This window comes from Lycium barbarum, chromosome 3, assembly GCF_019175385.1.
Source record: "Lycium barbarum isolate Lr01 chromosome 3, ASM1917538v2, whole genome shotgun sequence".
Lineage (NCBI taxonomy): Eukaryota > Viridiplantae > Streptophyta > Magnoliopsida > Solanales > Solanaceae > Lycium > Lycium barbarum.
The window spans coordinates 124,531,240-124,549,933 of NC_083339.1; the positions used below are offsets into that span (position 1 = coordinate 124,531,240).

The 18,694-nt window shown below is 33.7% G+C and overlaps 2 protein-coding genes across 3 annotated transcripts; both read left to right on the plus strand.

Moving 5' to 3' along the window:
• The first annotated feature begins 439 nt into the window (after positions 1–439).
• LOC132632253 (uncharacterized) lies at positions 440–5,731 on the plus strand. The gene is made up of 12 exons (XM_060348111.1): positions 440–757; positions 1,583–1,684; positions 1,808–1,865; positions 2,526–2,606; positions 2,719–2,790; positions 2,892–3,136; positions 3,268–3,339; positions 3,901–4,017; positions 4,094–4,175; positions 4,276–4,322; positions 4,875–4,956; positions 5,250–5,731. Exons 1-12 carry the CDS (start codon positions 516–518, stop codon positions 5,331–5,333), a joined length of 1,284 nt encoding a protein of 427 aa, XP_060204094.1. The 5' UTR covers positions 440–515; the 3' UTR covers positions 5,334–5,731.
• Positions 5,732–13,827: 8,096 nt separating this feature from the next.
• On the plus strand, positions 13,828–18,169 carry LOC132632254 (histone acetyltransferase MCC1). 2 transcript variants are annotated; one of them, XM_060348112.1, is made up of 7 exons: positions 13,828–14,117; positions 14,990–15,361; positions 15,465–15,609; positions 15,687–15,786; positions 15,878–16,106; positions 16,313–16,378; positions 17,611–18,169. In XM_060348112.1, the coding sequence occupies exons 2-7, from the start codon at positions 15,255–15,257 to the stop codon at positions 17,792–17,794; spliced, it is 831 nt and encodes a 276-aa protein (XP_060204095.1). In that variant the 5' UTR covers positions 13,828–14,117; positions 14,990–15,254; the 3' UTR covers positions 17,795–18,169. The 2 variants fall into 2 exon arrangements, with proteins under 2 accessions (XP_060204095.1, XP_060204096.1); XM_060348113.1 differs by lacking the exon at positions 16,313–16,378 and having other exon boundaries at positions 13,832–14,117.
• Positions 18,170–18,694: the final 525 nt, after the last annotated feature.

Consider the following 18,694-nt stretch of genomic DNA (forward strand, 5'->3'; position numbering starts at 1 on the left):
GTTTGTTACCTCATTTAGCTTATATTTGTGTATAAATATCTTTTATACACTATAATACACTTTATGCAAGGTTGATATGCTGTGTATAATGCTTTTCGCAAGGTATAATATTGCCGCAATATTATATACTGGGGTATGTGGCATAATAATTTTCAAAGTAGGGATCTAATAGCTTAGTTGATTAGCTACTGAACTTTTACCTTATTGGTGAGGGTTTGAATCCCCACGTTGTAATTCACTTGCCCATTTCCCCTATCCCTACCCCTTTCACCCTATGTAATAATAAATAAGTTTAGAAAAAGAAAAAAAAAAGAAAAAACCGTATATTTTTTGAAAATTTCCCAAAAATTGACTCCACTTGTGTAATGTTAAAAAGTAAAATAAAAAGCATAATCGCTCTAATTCTAATAATTGAGGGGCATTTTGGCCCTTTTCTCAAATTAAAATACAGCAAAGTCCTTTCATTTTTCGTGTTCGTGTTAGTAAAGTACATTATCCATTCGCGCCATAGTACGATGTTGGTCGGAGGAGCAGTAGCAGATTGCCTCTCTAAATGTGGGACTTCGTTTGTTACGAGGTCTTCTTTTTCATCATCATTTTGTGGAATTGGCTTGAGGCTAAATCTGAATTCGAATCTACCAAGGACACTTAGACCACGTCGAGTTGTTAGATTATGTGTTGCTACTTTGATTTCTAATTCCGATTCCTTCGAAGTTGGGAGACTTATCGGTAGCTACGGCTTCATGAATGTCACCAGGTAAGTGGATGTGTGGACTATATAAAAGTTAAAAGAAAAATTTACAGTTATCCACTGCTTTAAAATCCTGATCCGCGCGTCATACTGTACATTTTTGGTTCATGAGTAATTGTGCTATCAGTCGTTAAGGTATTATTTAGCTGTTGTTATTGTTCCCTTGTAGTGTTTTCCTTATTATTTGTCATGACTTCTTTACTTTCTATTTTCTGCTTCCAAAACTGCTTTGAAATGCTTTTCTTTTCTTTATTTGAGCCAAGGGTCTATGAAGCAGCCTCTCTACCTCCACAAGGTAGGCTTAAGGTCTGCGTAAACATTACTCTCCCCAGACCCCACTGGGTTTGTTGTTGTTGTTGTTGAGTTTCATTTATAACTTGTTTGGAAGGCTGTTACTTATTGTATTGTTACTTTAAGCATAAAATTCGTTTTGATTGTTAGTCAAATTTTACTGTATCATATTGTCAAATCCGTTGATATGTGTAATGAGGAAAATTGTCATTTTATGTAAGTGCTGATTTGGTTTGTTACTTTTTTTTTTTTTTTTTTCTCATCTTGCCCGACTTATTATTTAATAATCATGTCTTACCCTTTACCCTATTTTTTATAAATAATAACTCTACCCATTCCTATTTTTTTTTGATAATATTGTCAACTTATTCTTCATATTGTTGGTGTGTGGCATAATGAAAAGACGAGAAACGATACAATCTATTATTCATCAAAACAATACAATGTAATATGATACATTATGAAATGATATTTGATAACCATCCAAAGAAGCTGTTAAATTTCTCAGTTTGGTGTTAAGTTTTTTTTTTTTCCAATTAGCTACTCGGGGCTTCAATCAGGAATGGGGATGGATTATGCGGTATCAGAAGATATAGGGAGCTTTAAAGTACAAGATATTGGAGAAGGAAATGTCACAATCAGGTGCAAATTCCTTTTTGGGATGATATGTTTCCTAAATTGTTGAATTTGGATAGAGTAGTTAATAGTGGTTTGTTGTTACCATTATTCTTGCTGCTGATACTATCATCCGCAGTTATTTTGCAGACTTTATGAAGGAAGAGTAGCCCAAGGTCCACTTAGAGGAACTCGGGTTATTTTTAAGGTGATTGTCTTTGCCATTCTTTTCCATGTTACTTTGATCGTCTGACTTGTTTCACAAATTGGAACTCTTTCTTGAGCTTAATAATGACCCATTGCTTAGCTGAGATTTTACTTGCTTCCAGGTGATGTATCAGTGACATGAATGTTCAGGTTATTTTGTCATGACTACGTTGCTTCTAATTCCTGTAATAGAACTCATGCTCTACCTCTGCTTAGGATAACGGATTTATACAAGTGGATATAACAAACTTGGGAATCTTTCCCGCTGTCGAATGTTTATCGAAAATCTTGTTCTTTGCTTAACTTTGTTTTACTTCTTTACTAGTGAGATTCATTTTCTCTCACGGTTATACTCTTCTACATATCTTACTCCTTACTGCCTTTTCCCAAAGAAAAGAATGGGAATCTAAGTTCTTGCTTTTAATTTTTAAAGTATGCTTATTGCTCATTAGTCATTTCGATGCTTTTGGTGTCAAAGAATTTATCATGTAGGATATTGAGGCAAATATATTATACAGATAGACAAAAAACTTTAATTCAAAGCCTATATCTTTGATGTTAGCTTCCTCTCTAAGCTTCTCCAGCAGCCTCTTTATTGTAAGTCTTCCTTTCCCTTCCTCCCATATAACTTTCATATGATCAAAAGTGTTATATGATGCAGGTATATCCTGGACAACAAGTTGGTGGAGCTGAGGCTGACATGATGGCTGCGAATGAGTTGAATGCTCATGCTTCCCTTCAAGTAATATAATAATTCTTCGGTTGCATCTCTAGCATTTATGGGGTTATCTTTGTTGGATCATTCACGGTTGAATACCTCAAATAAGAATCTTTTCTTTTTAAATATTTCACAGAGCAGCCCCAAAAATGTCTGCCCACATATTCAAGCACTTCTAGGAGGATTTGAGACAAAAACTGGGGAGCAGGTATGTTTCTGCTTTTTGTCAGTTGCAGACAGATAAGATGTGAATTCTTTGCTTTTGACGTATGTTCTGATGACATCCCGGTATCTTTCGGGCTTTCTCAGTGGCTTGCTTTCAGGGATAATGGAAAATATAGTGCTGCAGATTATGCTAAAATTACTAGTGAAAAAATGGCAAAACTGATTGGTGGAGAAGAAAGATTGTGGAACCCATTTGAGTTGGATCAGACCATAAAACGCAGAAGGTATTTCGTTATTAGGCTACTTCATGGGGTTATGAGGGGTCTGTCCTATATGCATGACAACGACAGATTACACCAAAGTCTTGGTCCTGCTTCTGTTGTCCTAAAGTAGGTTTTCTACACCACTTCCATTTTTTTTCTTTCATTTGGTTCTTCTGTTTTTTGGGGCTACGGTGGAGGGTTGTTACTTAAGCCATTAATACCTCTATCTGAATTGTGATTTTGTTGCAAAATACCAGTACAGTCGTTGAGAAAGATGCTCCATATCTAGTTCCTCAACTCCGGGATCTCGCCTTCTCTGTTGATATAAGGTATCCCCGTTGCATAGCTCGCTCACTACAATAGTAATGTCATGAGGCAACAATCAACATATATCTTGAAAGCTGCATGTGATCCCTCTTTCCTCTTTGTTGATTTTGGATGACCTAACTATTCTTGTGATTGACTATCTATGAAGAATATATTATTTGATACTGCAGATTACTTTTTAAATGCTGGAAAAGTTGAATATTCATTTTGTTTCTTTTTTGTTGACTTAATGCTATTAGCTTGTCAATGATTGGTTGATATGTGAAGTATATGCAAAGTAGTTGGTAGCTACTTCTCTTCTGTTTTCTCCTTTTATGTTCTGTTATTCGTACATTTTGAGGTGTTTCTGGCTACTTCCTTAAGGAGGATTTTCCAAGGTCACCAGAGATAAGCAATTCACATAAAACCAACTATAGTTTAATTGATTTCATTACTTGTTTCCCTTATGACCACCATATCGTGACATCTTCTAAGATAATTGAGAGGTGAAGGCATTGAGAGGGGAAAAAATGATAGCTGTATGACCATCAAGATTGACATTTTATAACCATTTTTCTTTACAGGTATTCTCAACTTGAAGATCGTCCTAATATCTTGTCAGAAGGATTTTGGAGACGGGCATCTGTTGCTGGAGCGTCTGGTCCTTTCGAGAAAAGAGCTTTTGGAATAGCAGATGACATGTACATTCCATGAGTACAATAGTTTTTGTTGGATAAAAATTTAGGTTGCTCATATCATTTCTTTTGTTATTTGCAGATATGAAGCTGGACTTCTTTTTGCTTATTTAGCCTTTGTTCCATTTTGTCAAGCAGGAGTCATGGACAGCATATCATTGCGGGTTTGTGTTCCGTTCGTTTATGTAAATGTTTTATCTTCTTCTCTTATATGGATTGGAGCTGATTGTTATCCTCTGTTATTCTTCTGTCATGCCCTTGCAGAGGCTCCTGGAAAATACTTTTCAACTTGATCTTCAAGCTGCAAGGGAGTAAGAGAACTCACTTGGATTCTATGGTTTGAAATAGAACTAAAATGACCAAATTCAGACAGGCTTAAGGCCATAAAACTACTGTGAAGAGAAAGGGGGCATTTATAAGATGCTACATATTGATATTGCATATACATGCAGCTTTTACGTGGTTTACTATGTTTTATTGGTCGACAAAGTTAAGGCCATAGTTAGGAGCTGTAGAGATGTAGGGGATGGAAGGCACCCCTCCACCCCCAAACCCGAGAGAGAGAGAGAGAGAGAGAGGGAGGGAGGGGGGGAGGGGGTGGGGAGGGAGGGAGGGAGTGGGAGAGAGAGATAGAGAGATGAAAAAGAAGTGCAGAAAAACATAACTGCTGTCTAGTGAAATTTTGCTGGTAACCTCTCGAATGATAACCTATCTTTAGCAAGGGTTGTGATGTCAGTTAAGAGATTTTTGATTGACACTGTTTTGACGTCGTGCATTTCTTACCTTCTCAAGTCGATTCTAAACACGCATAAAGCATCAGTTCTTATCAGGACCATTCACATTAGGTATCTTACATTTGACAGGTACTGTTGTGCTGATGATCGCCTGCTAGAAGCAGTCAAGTTTCTTGATCTAGGTGATGGCGCTGGCTGGGAGTTACTACAGGTTGAATTTCTCAAATATTGCAACCAATTTTTTCTTTTTCCTTATTATTTTTTAAGTCTGCAAGAGACATGAACCACCGCGACCATGAGGAAGAATGCCTTAAAGTTTTAGTTTCAAGGCCACTCATTTGTTCCTTTCAAGTTCCTTCATATCAGCACTTAACAAATTGGCCAAAGAAAATTTTGTAGTGGAGGATTCCCGTAGTATTAGTCTCAGGCCACTCACTCACTTGCATTTGCCTAGTCTGTAGGTCCGCTAAGTGTGGGTTTTGGGTTATTTTACTATGTATGCAGGCAATGCTTAATCGTGACTACCGTGGGAGGCCAATTGCAGAAGCTGTAGTAAACCATCGATTCCTGAGTGGTACTTTCCTGTGAGATCACATAGAATTTGAATTGTACATATTGTATGCTGATCTGTATGGAGGCGAGAACCCACAGCACTAAACTATACCAACCATGTATGTTGTAATGTTGTCTCTGATTTTGTAGTTCAAATCGTTTTTTTGATTTATTATCCCAGCTACATGCAATGAAGTCCCAATCCTACTAAATAAAGGTTGTTGTGGGTTTATGGACCGCCCTTAACTTTTATATTGAATTATCAAACTGTTGCATGAACTCTGTAAAATGCTACTACAAGATTTTGCATTATAAATTCGTAGGAATTTCAGTTTCACTGTAACTAGACTCTCTTCCATTCCCTTCTATCTTAGCTGGGAAGACATCTTTTATTTTGTGTAGATTTGTAATAACATAAAAGAGTGATTCTTATTTGTCACTTTCTTTAAGAGGTATCTAGTTGTTTCAAAGCCTTAAACATTCATGTAATTTGTACGTTGCTGCTATTGATATTGACTTCTAATCTGTGTTTTCTTCAATGTCTTGAACTACTACCGAGTATCTGTGAGTTCTTTTGGGGTGACCATTCTCTTGGCATAAAAAATGAACATTTATTACACATTCATTAGTTTAAGGTATTTCACAATTAACATTGTGCATTTCTACTAAAAAACAAACAACAACAACAACAACAACACTTTGAAATCACCCTGACTGAAGAAATATCTATATCTTGACCCTCAAAGTTAATAGGACGTGTGAAGTGAGAGAATATATAATGACAAATGTACATCACATTTGAGAGTGAATTCCCTAAAAGATCGCTCATGTATTTAGAATTACGTACTAATATTACTTTTATTTCTTTTAGGACTAGAACTAGAGTATCACTACTAGAACTAGAGTATCACTCAACTATCACTATTTTTCTCAAAATATACTAAACACAAAACCCTCTTCCTCTTCTAGTTGGTATGGCATGTCACATAAAATTCTATTTTTTTAATAATAAAATTATTTAACTTGTCAAATCCATTTAACCCAACTCAAACCCATTTAACTAACTCTTCATGTCTTATACTCATTTAACTCAGTTAGAAAACATCAAAGAAGCGTCTGAGAACCCATTTCTTTTTTAATGAATAGAGTATTCGTTTTAAATAGATTAAATGTTGGAAAGTAGCTGTGTAGTTGATGAACTGAAGTGGACTTCTAAAGATATTTTAACAAAGCAAAAGACATGTACATTTGTAGACGGTTACATAGGTACACTAGGTAACTAGTTGCACAATACAACTTAATCACAACTCAGTACCTGCACTGTAGTTTTGAGCTACAAACTTTAGTAGATTTCTAGCTACTTGAAGATCTTTGGCAGAAGAGATTTTCAGAATTCTGTTGTTTATTTTTTTTGATAAAGTAATAATGAATTTATTGATATAGCACTAAGTGAATGAGTCCGGCGCTAAAATGACACGTTTTTGGACCTTGAAGATAAAAATGGTATGTCTTCTTTTTTTATACCAAATGTTAACCCCATTTAACATTTTCCGTCAAATGTAAAAAAAAATTGCATTTCGTTACATACCTGGCGAAATACAAATTTTTTTTTATTTTTTTTTTGTATTTCGCTAGGTTACTAGCGAAATGTAATTCATTTTTTTCTTTTTTTTTTTTTAAAAAATCCACTTTTTCGTGTTTTTTTTTTAAGTTTCCTAAAATAAAATTATGAAAATATAAATTTTTTAGGATACAAAAAAATCAATTTTCCTGATTTATTGTTTCAGATCAAACCTATGCGGGTGCATGATTTAGTAAATATTAAGTATATTTTTTTGTGTATAATAAATCTTATTTTTAAAAGACCGCAACATATTCGAAATAAAGTTACGCATTAAAAAATAACACACTTAAGGAGCACTTAGTGTTTTTTTTTCCCATAAAAAGATCGCAACATCTTATTTTAATAATTTTTTTTTTTGGCAACACTTAGTGTTTTTTTTTTTCCATACTTTGACCAACGATTAGTCGTGTGTCAAGATTCCGAAATGTCAATATTTTATATAGAACCTGATATTTTTTTCTGCGTACAATAATGTAAGCTCAATACATCAAGGATACATAGATGTTCAGATCGTCGTTTTAGGGGTTGAAAAGGTGCCCGAAGTAAGTTTTGTTTGGAAACTTTAGGTTTAAGTGTTTTATTTTTTAAGGTTTTGATTCAAGTGTGTTATTTTTTAATCAAGACATAACTTTATTTTGAATATAAATCTAATTCAATTAGATAAAAATATAGTTAAAAAATATAGGAGAAAGAGTAGTTGTAAATTGGTGAAACTTTAAACAGTCATAACTTTGCGCTCGGATATCCGATTTATGCATTTTTTTTTTGATTTTGCATATTTTTCCGAGATCTAGCAGCGTAAACTGCCGTAGCCGGGCCGATTTTCTAGAAAACCTCTTTTTTGCTTTCTAATTTTAATTTTCCCCCAAATTGGCGGGAATTTTTTAGTTTTCTTTACTTATAATATGATGATGCGCAATAGACTTCAACATAAAAATTTCGGAGTAATGTAGCTGTGAATGTCAATTTCACTTATGTGGTTTCAATTTTTGAAAATAAAGCTGACTAATTTTCTCGACATATAAAGTTCTAAAATAACCTTACAAAAATATAACACTTAAACCTAAGGTTTCCAAAATTACTGTAGTAAAATACTGCTTTATACAAAAAATAATCTTTAACGTAGTATTTTACTGTGTTATACGTTCTCTTACATGGAGCATTATGTTTGCATAAGTGGTGTGCTTTTAGTCAACTCCCAAATATTTTGTTAAAAATTTAACAGAAAATGGCAAAAATGCTCCTGAACTATTAGAAAAGGTCTAAAAATACCCTTCATTCATCTATTTTGCTACGAATACCCCTCAATTCAACTTTTTGGCTCATTTATGCCCTTTGACTAACGATCAATACTAAAAAAATATGTAAATTATGGCATTTTATTACTGGCAATTTTTTTTTTTTTTTTAAATCTGGAAAATATTTTTTTTAGAATCAGGAAAAATGAATCTCATTTTTTAAACCTGCTTTTTGAAAAGAAATGAAAAATTGGATTTTTTAATTAATTAAAATATCTGAAAAATAAATCACGAAAATTGATTTTTTTGTGTCCTAAAAAATTTATATTTTAGGAAACTTAAAAAAAAAACACACGAAAAAGTGGATTTAAAAAAAAAAAAGGAAAAAAAATGAATTACATTTCGCTAGTAACCTAGTGAAATACAAAAAAAAATTGTATTTCGCCAGGTATGTAACGAAATGTAATTTTTTTTTATTTTTTTTTTACATTTGACGGAAAATGTTAAATGGGGTTAACATTTCGTTGGATAACCAACGAAAAGCCCCTTTTGGTATAAAAAAAAAAAGACATACCATTTTTGTCTTTAAGGTCCAAAACCGTGTCATTTTGGCGCCGGACTCCCGAGTGAATGCTAAAGAACTTGTAGTTCAATCAATCTTAGCCAAAATGTTCCCTACTTCAAACCATAAACTCACAAGTTTGTGATCTCTTTCATCTTTTCGTCTTGCATCTGTAAAAAATAATAACAAAGGAATGAACGGCCGGCAGGGGTTGCAAATACTGTAGGCTGAATGAACATGTCTGGTCATAAACCTATTAGGCTTTTTTGCCATTACAAAACTTAGTGAAGTTTATCTTTGAATTGATGTGACATGGGTTGGTTGGTTAAATGAGTTTGGGTTGGATTGAGTTAAATGGATTTGATGAGTTAAATAAATTTACTATTAAAAAAATAAAATTTTATATGACATGGCATGCCAACTAGGAGAGAAGGCGGTTTTGTGTGTTTAGTATATTTTGAAAAAAATAGTGATAGTTGGGTGATGTTCTAGAATAAACAAAAGAGATATTAGTAGGCAATTCTTGATACATGAGTGACCTTTAAAAAAATGCTATATCACCTTCAGCACCTTTCTGTATGTTAACTCTATTTCGTGTTTGAAATCTATCTTATAACGGCTCAAACTCAGAAAGTTCCGTTACTCGTCAAATTAGTCCGTAATTTAATATTTGCTTTTTTACTGGGACGACATATCCGTATATATATCTAGAAAGAAATTATAAAAACAATTAGACAAAGCAGGAGGGCGAAGGGGGGCGGGGGGGGGGGGGGGGGGTGTGTGTTTGGGAGGAGAGGGATTGAGGAAATATAAATAAACTCAATAGAAGCAGCTAGGTATTTTTTTTTTTGGGAGGGGAGGGGGGGATGGGGGGTTAAAATAGACTGAGTTAATAAATTGACGGGTCAGTTAATAAATGAGCTGAAATGGTTTGAGCCAAAATGGACTAAACAATGGATCATAGTCTAATCCGTCAAAGACTTACTAAGTTTTAATTTTCTTTGTTTATTTTCTTATAATTTGTTTAACTATCTAATTTTTTCTGATTATAATTTATACATTACATATCAAATAATAATATTATCTTTTCAAAATTATTTTGACATGATTTTTCATGGGCCAAGTTGGCCTACATATTAGCACATATAAAGGGATTGAATTGATCAGATCAAAATTAAATGGGTTGAGTTAATGAATGAAGCAATTTTATAAAAGATATACAAGAGTTAATTATATAAACTACAACTAATTAGATATTACAAATTGTGCAACTAAAAGTCAAATAAGGAGATTATGGTTATGAATAAAAAGCTAAAAAGAAAGGGGGATTCCCTATATTAGTGATAACGAATGCATATCAAACTACAATAATTGCTTACCTAAACAAGATTCAACACAATTTGCTAGCAAGCTAATTGATCGTTAACTAATGAAAAATACCAAATCAAACGAGAATGGTTGATAGTTACTAATCATTCTTACTTCAATTAATCACGAGGAGGGTTCGACCAGAGTTACGGCTAGTAAAACCTTTATTTTAGACCTCCAAAATTTTGATCCCAAAAAATTTTAATAGTGGAATTTATAATTTTATTTACGCTTAGATAATATTGAAGATGGTAAAAAAGGTACAAGATTTATATTAAAAAGAAAGAAAGAAAACTACCTACTTTTTAACAAAAATGTTTTAGAATTTTGAATTAAGCTATTCAAATCTTCGTATTAATAAATATTTTTTTTTACAAAAACATCCAAAGTAATGTATTGCAAACACATGACTAATATCTTACTAACTTGAAATAATCTTCACTACTATAAATAACATTATTATAAAGTTAAAAGACATAAAACCTTTTAACTTTACATAGTAGTATATTTCAGAATTCATTAGACTTTAATTTCTAATATAAGGCGTCTAACTCTTGAACTATACTAAGGCAAGTAGATGTCGGAGTGGTCCGAAGAACATGCAACTAGCAAAGCGCAAAAAAATCATTAAATGTTAATATCGTTCATGGAATTACAAATTCCAGCAAATTTTTAAACCCCATAAATTGTTCTTTATTCGATTATGTATTCAGTGATTTTGACTTATATTTCACTGACGCTTGTATCTTACAACTTGAAATGAGCAGGCTGGGAAAGTCACTGACGCGCTAGTAATGCCAGTGACGACAATTACATTTTTTATGCAACCCATATATATGAACCGCGAGAAGTCTTGCGTAATTATAATGATGAGTCTCGAAAAGTCTTTTTTCCCCCTGGTAATAAGTGTCAAAAATGGTGAAAGTATTGCTCGTTTTATAACCATAGTTGTTCACCTAATTTATACTGGCATCTTGTTGTACAAGAATGTTCCAATGAAGACTACCCTATCGACCTATTCGCTATTACCACATCCTCACATACAAAAGTTGACATATGATTATGGTATAGATAGAGCAGATCAGAGAAGAAAGAAGTGCTTATGTGGCTCCTTGAACCATAGAGGTTATTTTTAATAGTTTTCAAGGGCTGATTAAGAAAAGGGAGTCTCCTAGTCACAAGTCCGCTAAATTGGGTTAGGTTTTCTCTGTTCAAAAGTCAACATTTTCATTGTAACTGCTCATTTACCTTTTCATTGTTATTTTGTCTAACTGAATAGTAGATGTTTTTGACATACAAACATATAACAATAGATTTGAATATACACTGTAAAAAATTGAGATTCTTGTTATTTTGTCTAACTAAATAGTATATAATTTTTACATAAGTACATACAACAGTGAAGTCATAAACCTGTAATTGTAAAAATTTAAGTTGCTCGCTATTTTGTCTAACTGAATGGTAAATGGTTTGGACATACATACATACAACAATCGATATAAAGACCATCCCCTGAATAGCAATATTTAATTGCTAAGTTTTTTTGGGAATGGTGAAAAAAAACTTGAACATGCAGATCTGCTGCAAAGAAAAATCTAGCAACTTGATGGATAGAAATAGTATAGAAGAGCGAGTAGGTGTCTATTTCCCACTTACAAGGTGAAAACATAATTTTAGATGCTTTATGATTAAGTATTGTGGCCTCATGTATTTCTGAGCAGTGATGAGTGATGACATGTTGATTATTTGTTCCAAGCACAAGTTTCATAACATGATAGTATTATTCATATCAACCTCTTTTCACCTACTAGTTTGTGGCAGTTAGATTCCAGTGTAGGATAAAAGTAATAAATGCTAATTTACTTTTGCACGTTCCTTTAACTAATAAGTAAAATTGCATTAGTTTCATGCAAAAGAATATTGAAAGAAGCGGACAGAAAATGCATGGACTATCTATGGGGTAGCTCAGAAAAGAAGATGAAGATTGTATTAGCTTCATGAGAAATAATATGCATGCCCAACAAATTTGGAGGAGTAAATGTTAAAAACTGCAGTAAATGCAATGTTGGTTTAGTTGTTAAGCTTATTTGGCAGTTAGCAAAGGACTTATTGTGAAACAAATGGGTGCATGGAGTATATATGAAGACTACATGGGATGTTTTAAAACATCAACCTCCACCTGATTGTAGTGGTATTCAAAAAGATTTAATACTTTGATATTACAGATGAAGGATTGATATAGAAACGAGACATACAACTTGAATACTAATTGGGCATATTCTGTTTTTCAGAGCTACAATACAATACTAGGTAACCAGCAAAGGATGGGAGTAATAGATCTTTGGCTGGCTAACCGAAAAAAAAACTACTCACGAAGACCAGGATTAGAAGATTGGAGATTCCAATGGAGAGTGATGAATATGCTTCATCTGATGTAAGCCAACTAGAGACTCAGTTATACCTATTTTCAAACGCAGAAGTTAAAACAGCACTCACTAGGCAGTCTGGAATTCAAATGCAGTAGTTGAGTGTCAAGCAAACATTGCAGTGACTTAGGGGTTATAACAGGAAATTAGAGAAAGGTAACCCAACATAGAGCTTATAGTTGTAGTTTTTTCATACAGTAAATTTATAATTAGCTTTGGATTTACTTTCTTGATGTTGCCTAGTTGTTTGTTTTGTTGGAGGCCTAGCTGATGCTGATCTAACACCCTTCCTGGAAGGTGGTTAGACTCACTAGGTGCTATTTAGGTGTAATATTTTTGTTCGTTGATGGTAATACTTTATAGTTTATTAAAAAAACTAAATTGTAATTATAACTTTTTTCTTATTGAATTACGTCCGAAGTCCTATTATTTCGAGCTTTAAAATCGATTATGATTTATTTTTTGTGCATCCCTTCTTTATTGGAACTACATAACATAACTATAACAACTTCAATGCTAATTTTCTTAATATTTAGGACTTTAAAATTAACTAAAATTTCGGGTTATCTCTTCTGTGTGATTTGCAGGCTATTGCATAGGAAGGGGTTTATCCTGTGCGCACCCAAAGAGTACCGGCTACGGGTTCTCTAATCATCAAAAAAGAAAAAAAATCATATTTCAAAAAACAAACAAGGTACAAATATATATATATTCACATTTTTTTTAAGTTTAATACAATTGCGTTTTTAATATTGTCAAAAAAAAAAAAAAGACAATTGATGTTGAAACTAAATAATCAAGGGAAAAGAGTAAAAAAAATACCTCTCTGCTTTGGGAAAAGGGCTAAAAATACCCTCCATTACAAATTTGAATAAAAAATACCCCTTCCATCATTAAAGTTTTTAAATATACCCCTGTCTTAACGGAAATTCCCAAAATAACCCGATTTCATTTTTAAATCCGCTTCATTTAAACCCGACCCAACTAAATAAAAAACCCATGTGGGTTATCCGCTCTTGTGACTAGTAGCTCCAGATGTCGGACTCGGGAATAAATTGGTAGCATATGGGTTTTTTATGTAGTTGAATCAGATTTAAATTGAGCGGGTATAAAATGAAATCGGATTATTTTGAGAATTTTCGTTAAATATATTTAAAAACTTTAATGCCCGGAGGAATATTTTTTACCCAAACTTAAAACGGATTATATTGTTAGCCATTTTCCGAAAGCAGAGGGACATTTTTGACCATTTACCCAATAATCAATATCTATTACGTAGGTATGCACTAGTAGTTCCCAAGTCAAGATTCCTACCATGTCTAAACAAAATTACTTGCGTAATTAGAGTGTTACATATTTTGTCTTATCCAGATATTATGAGAGGGAATTGGGGCAAATGAGACATTTCGTTGCACCGGCAAGTTAGAGTCGTCGTGACGGCAAGGAAATTAAAAGAGGGCTTAATAGCGTCAGCGGAAGCTAGATAAAGAATTTGATTACAGTCTAAGGATTTTTTCTCTACGACGAAAGAGAAAGGAATATCCTTTAATACTTTCTTTGATTTTTCCAATTTCTTATCAAAATTCAGTTGCCACATCTCAGGTATTTAATTATTCTGCTGATCTAACAATTTTCACATGGTCTTATAGATATCAATTTTTTTTATTTTTTTTTTGCTCTAAAGATCATAGATTTCGATTCTTTTTTTTTGCTATAAAGATCAAATTTTTTTTGCTACACAACTCAAATTTACTAGGTAATTGTGTAGGCCTTTTCTTGATTTACCTCATTGTGTTTCCTTTTCCTTTTGTCGCGCTTGATATAGAGACTTATTAGAAGCTAGAATTTGGTGCAACACAAACTGTGTATTCTGAAATTTGTTATCAAATGTTGAGTGAAAGTTACCAGTTCTTACTGACATCGTAGGATCTTTCATCATTTGAGTCTCCAAGTATTTAGTGTTGCAGAAGTTTTAGCTCCTAATTTGAAGTACTTACAATTATTTTTTGTTAGTAGGCGTTTGGACATGAATTGGGTGATATTTGAAAAAAAAGAAGAAGAAGTATTTGAAGTTAAGTTGGGAAAGGTTATGCTGAAGTTGAAGTTGTGTTTAGACATGCATTTTACTTGAAAAAATGTTGAAGTTTGTGGGAGAAAAATATTTTAATTGAAAAACTGGTTTCTTGAAAACCTTTTTTCAAGTTTGGTGTGAAATATTGACTCAATATATAACCAAACAGGATTTTGAAAAAAGAAAAAAAAAATTATACCAAACAGGATTTTGAAAAAAGAAAAAAAAAAATTATGTCCAAACTGGCCCATGTACAAGAGGGTCTTATATTTACTAGCCTAAAAACCAAGTTTTGAAACTTTTAGATGCTAGAGATTTGGATAAAAGCTCCTCTTATTCAAGGAAAAAAACTGATGTGTATCTTTGTGAACTTATTCGCCCCCGTCCTTTTTATTTTCTGTAGTACTTTTTTGGCGTGCTGAACCTTGGAGCTGATTCTATTACCAGAGGGCTTGTTACTAGAAACCTTTAGGTGACTTTCTTGTGAGGCTTAGGTTGTATACTATCCTCGCGTGTACAAAGGAATTGATGAAGAGAAAGAGATCAAGTCCTGCTTACATAGACTAAATGGCCATTGTGGTTGGTGATGTATAGATGGAGAGAACACTTCTCAAACGAGCTTTACAGACACACCAATTTTTTGCTGGGGATTGATACTAGTTTGCGCGATGCTGAACCTCAAACTCTCTCACAATCCGCTCATACAATATCGCCCTATACGAACCTCTGATTTAGAAGTACTTGAGAAAATCCATGGGGATTTGTTCCCAATCAGGTCTGATTATTTATTTCATCTTTGGGTCATTCAATTACCTTTGGTCTTTAAAGTATGCATATCATAGTGTTAACAACTTTTGCTTTTCATTTTGGGTATTTAGGTATGAGTCTGAGTTCTTCCAAAATGTTGTCAATGGCCGGGACATTGTGTCATGGGTGGCTGTTGATCGTAATCGACCCAATGGGCAAAGTGACGAACTTATTGGATTTGTGACTGCCCGTACTGTTCTAGCAAAAGACAGTGACGTGAGTCTTTGTGCTTTTCCACTCGTAGAATTTAGCCTTGTAACATTTTATTAATTTTGAATGGTATATACCTACAGATAGAAGAATTTCTGAGATATGACTCATCGAGATCAGAGCAAACACTGATTTACATCTTGACTTTGGGGGTTGCAGACTCTTATAGAAATCTTGGAATAGGTGAGGCTTTCTTTTCTCATACACGCTCTTAGTTGTACTTCTATATTTCATTTTATGACTTACCAAATGTTCTGCACTTTTGGATTTTCAGCCAGTTCTCTAATTCACGAGGTCATAAAATATGCCTCGAACATCCCGACTTGTCGAGCAGTTTACCTACATGTGATCTCATATAATAACCCTGCCATATACTTGTACAAGAAAATGTCCTTTCAATGTGTGAGGAGGCTGTCTGCCTTTTATTTTATCAATGGTCAGCATTACGATGCGTACTTGTTCATCTACTATGTGAATGGTGGTCGCTCTCCTTGCTCACCTTTGTAAGTGCAACCTTCCCTTTTCTCTTTCTTTATTGACCAATATGATTGATTAATTTGTCATATGTGAAAATTATCCTGGTAGAGCCATCATTTATCAATTTCATGTCCCTCACGGTTAAAAGAGTGTTGTTGGTAAAAGTACGCTGTCATTCTTTCTGGAGTAAAATACATAAAGCACCCTTGAGAAGATGATCTGTTATTTACAGTTTTCAGTTAGAGAGGCCATTGAGCAAATCTGCTGTTGCAAACTCTTGGACCATTATATTTCCCAGGTTGTCCAATTCTATTTTGAGAGTTCAATATGCTTTATGGTTGCTTTCTGAATTTAAAATTGGAAAAATGGGGAAACTCGGTAGAACTTAATTATCTGTACCTTTCCTCTACTGTAGCACTGTTTGTCTTGTTTGATTCAGTTTCAGATAGGAAGAACAGAAATGCACTTATTTGTGAAGGGCAGTTGGCTTAAGAATAGTTCGGGTGGGGAGTTATTTTAAGAATAAATAGAGGAATAGAATCTAATTCATGTTCATTTTAACCGAAGAGCAGATCCAATATCACATAATCTGTTTGAAATGTTCTTTAGGAATCTCCTTTTCAAATAGTTTATATCCTTGGGAGGAAACAATTTTAATCAGGGGCGGATCTAAAGCTTTAGGTGTGGGTTCCCGAGAACCCAGTAGCTTTTGCTCATACCCTGTCTATGTACTAAAAATTCCATCAAAAATTTATAAATATTTGATTGTGAACCCAATTATCATTAAAGATTAATTTGAGATTGTTATAGGAACTCATACACTTCAAATCCGGGATCCACCTCTATATTTAATTGCCAAGTTTTTTGGGAAGGGAGAAAAAAGATGAAAACTGGAAAATGCTTTAGTGCTGCAAAATAAAAAAAAACCAGCAACTTGATAGAGAGAAATAGTACAGAGGAACTAGGTGTCTATTTAGACAAATACTAGGTGATTTCTTCCCATCTGTCTAAGCCTTGGTGGACAGAGTTATCTGGTACCTGCTGAATTAGTCGAGGTTCTCTCAAACTGGCCCCGACACCACGGTTATCAAGAAAAAGGAAAAAAAAAAAAAGCCTAGGTGTCTCTTTCCCACTTAGAAGGTGAAAGCATCATTAGAAATGCTCTATGATTAAGCATTTGTAGCCTCATGCATTTCTGAGCTAGTGATGACCTATTGATTATTTGTTCCAAGTTCCATAACATGATAGTAGTAGTCTTATCTGCGTTGTTTCACCTAATAGTCTGTGGCTGTTAGATTCCTGTGTGGGATAGAAGCAGTTGATAAGCGCTAATTTACTTTTGCATGTTTTCCTTTAATGAACAACTAAGCTAGAATCTGTCTTTCAATTGAAACAAATGATAATTTGAAGGTCCAGTCTAGGATTTTCTTTCCAAACACAACAAGAACGACAACTGCACATCTCAATCCCAAGCTACTCTTCTAACAGATGTTACTTTATTATTTGACAATTGTCCCTTTGAAATTACAGAGAGCTCATTAAGCTTTTAGTTACTTGTGCAAAGAGTGGATTCAAGACGGTGGCTGCCAAGCTTTGGAGGAAAGAAGACAGAAAGCCTTCCAAGTGGTTCAAATTCAAAGAGCCTGGCTCCCTTCTTCCAACAAAACATAACAAGAGGATGTCGACCGAGGTTGCTATGCCTCAATTCGTTTAATTGTCCACTAGCTTCTGCAGTCGATACTGGAAATGGACCCAAAAGTGAGAAGGAAATGTTGTAGTCTTTCTATCTGGTCAGAAGGAAATGTTGTAGTCTTTCTATCTGTTGTCTTTTAAAACATTGTGTCTTACCTGTACCTAGAAGAACAAACCGTTTGTGATGTTCTTCATCTTCTGTGCTTGTGATTTACTTGTTGATATGTAAATTCTTGTGAAAAGTCACCCAAGAAATTTAATAATGTCTGTCGAGAATTGAGATGAATTGACAGTGCATGGAGGATTACATGGATGAAATTCATTTTTCTCGACCATCATTTTAAGGGATAAGATTCAAGTTTGTTCTTGTACGGTTGTACCGTCAGAAATTGCTCAATTTTGTTCTCCGTTGCACTTTTGGTCTGTTCATTCCCTTACGCTTAGCAAATCATCTTGTATTTGTCCTTGCCATTAATAGAGTTACAATGTGAAATGGGTAGATTTCACGTGCCCAAAAAATATTTTTCCTTGCCATTTTACTATTATATATAAGGGACAACCAAGGGGTATTTGTAATCCTCACAAAAGTTTTCAATTAAATGTCAAAATTTTCAATTAATTACTTCTAGGTCCCAAATTTAATTTTTAAAGTCAAACTTAATGTTTAATTTTATTGTTTACTTGTCATTACTTTACTACTATATATAAGGGAGAATATCCATTTTTTGTAGTCTTCACGTGAATTTTTTTTTTGACTCTTTTTACCTCTAATTAAAATTTTAATGGCTTTGTGAATCTTCACACATTTTGGTAAATTTTTAGAACTTTAAGGACATTTTTCATGCCCCCTAAAAATGATGATGTTATGAAAAAAGTTATAGGGGTCCCATAAAGCATACTCATACATATTTGAATCTTTTAT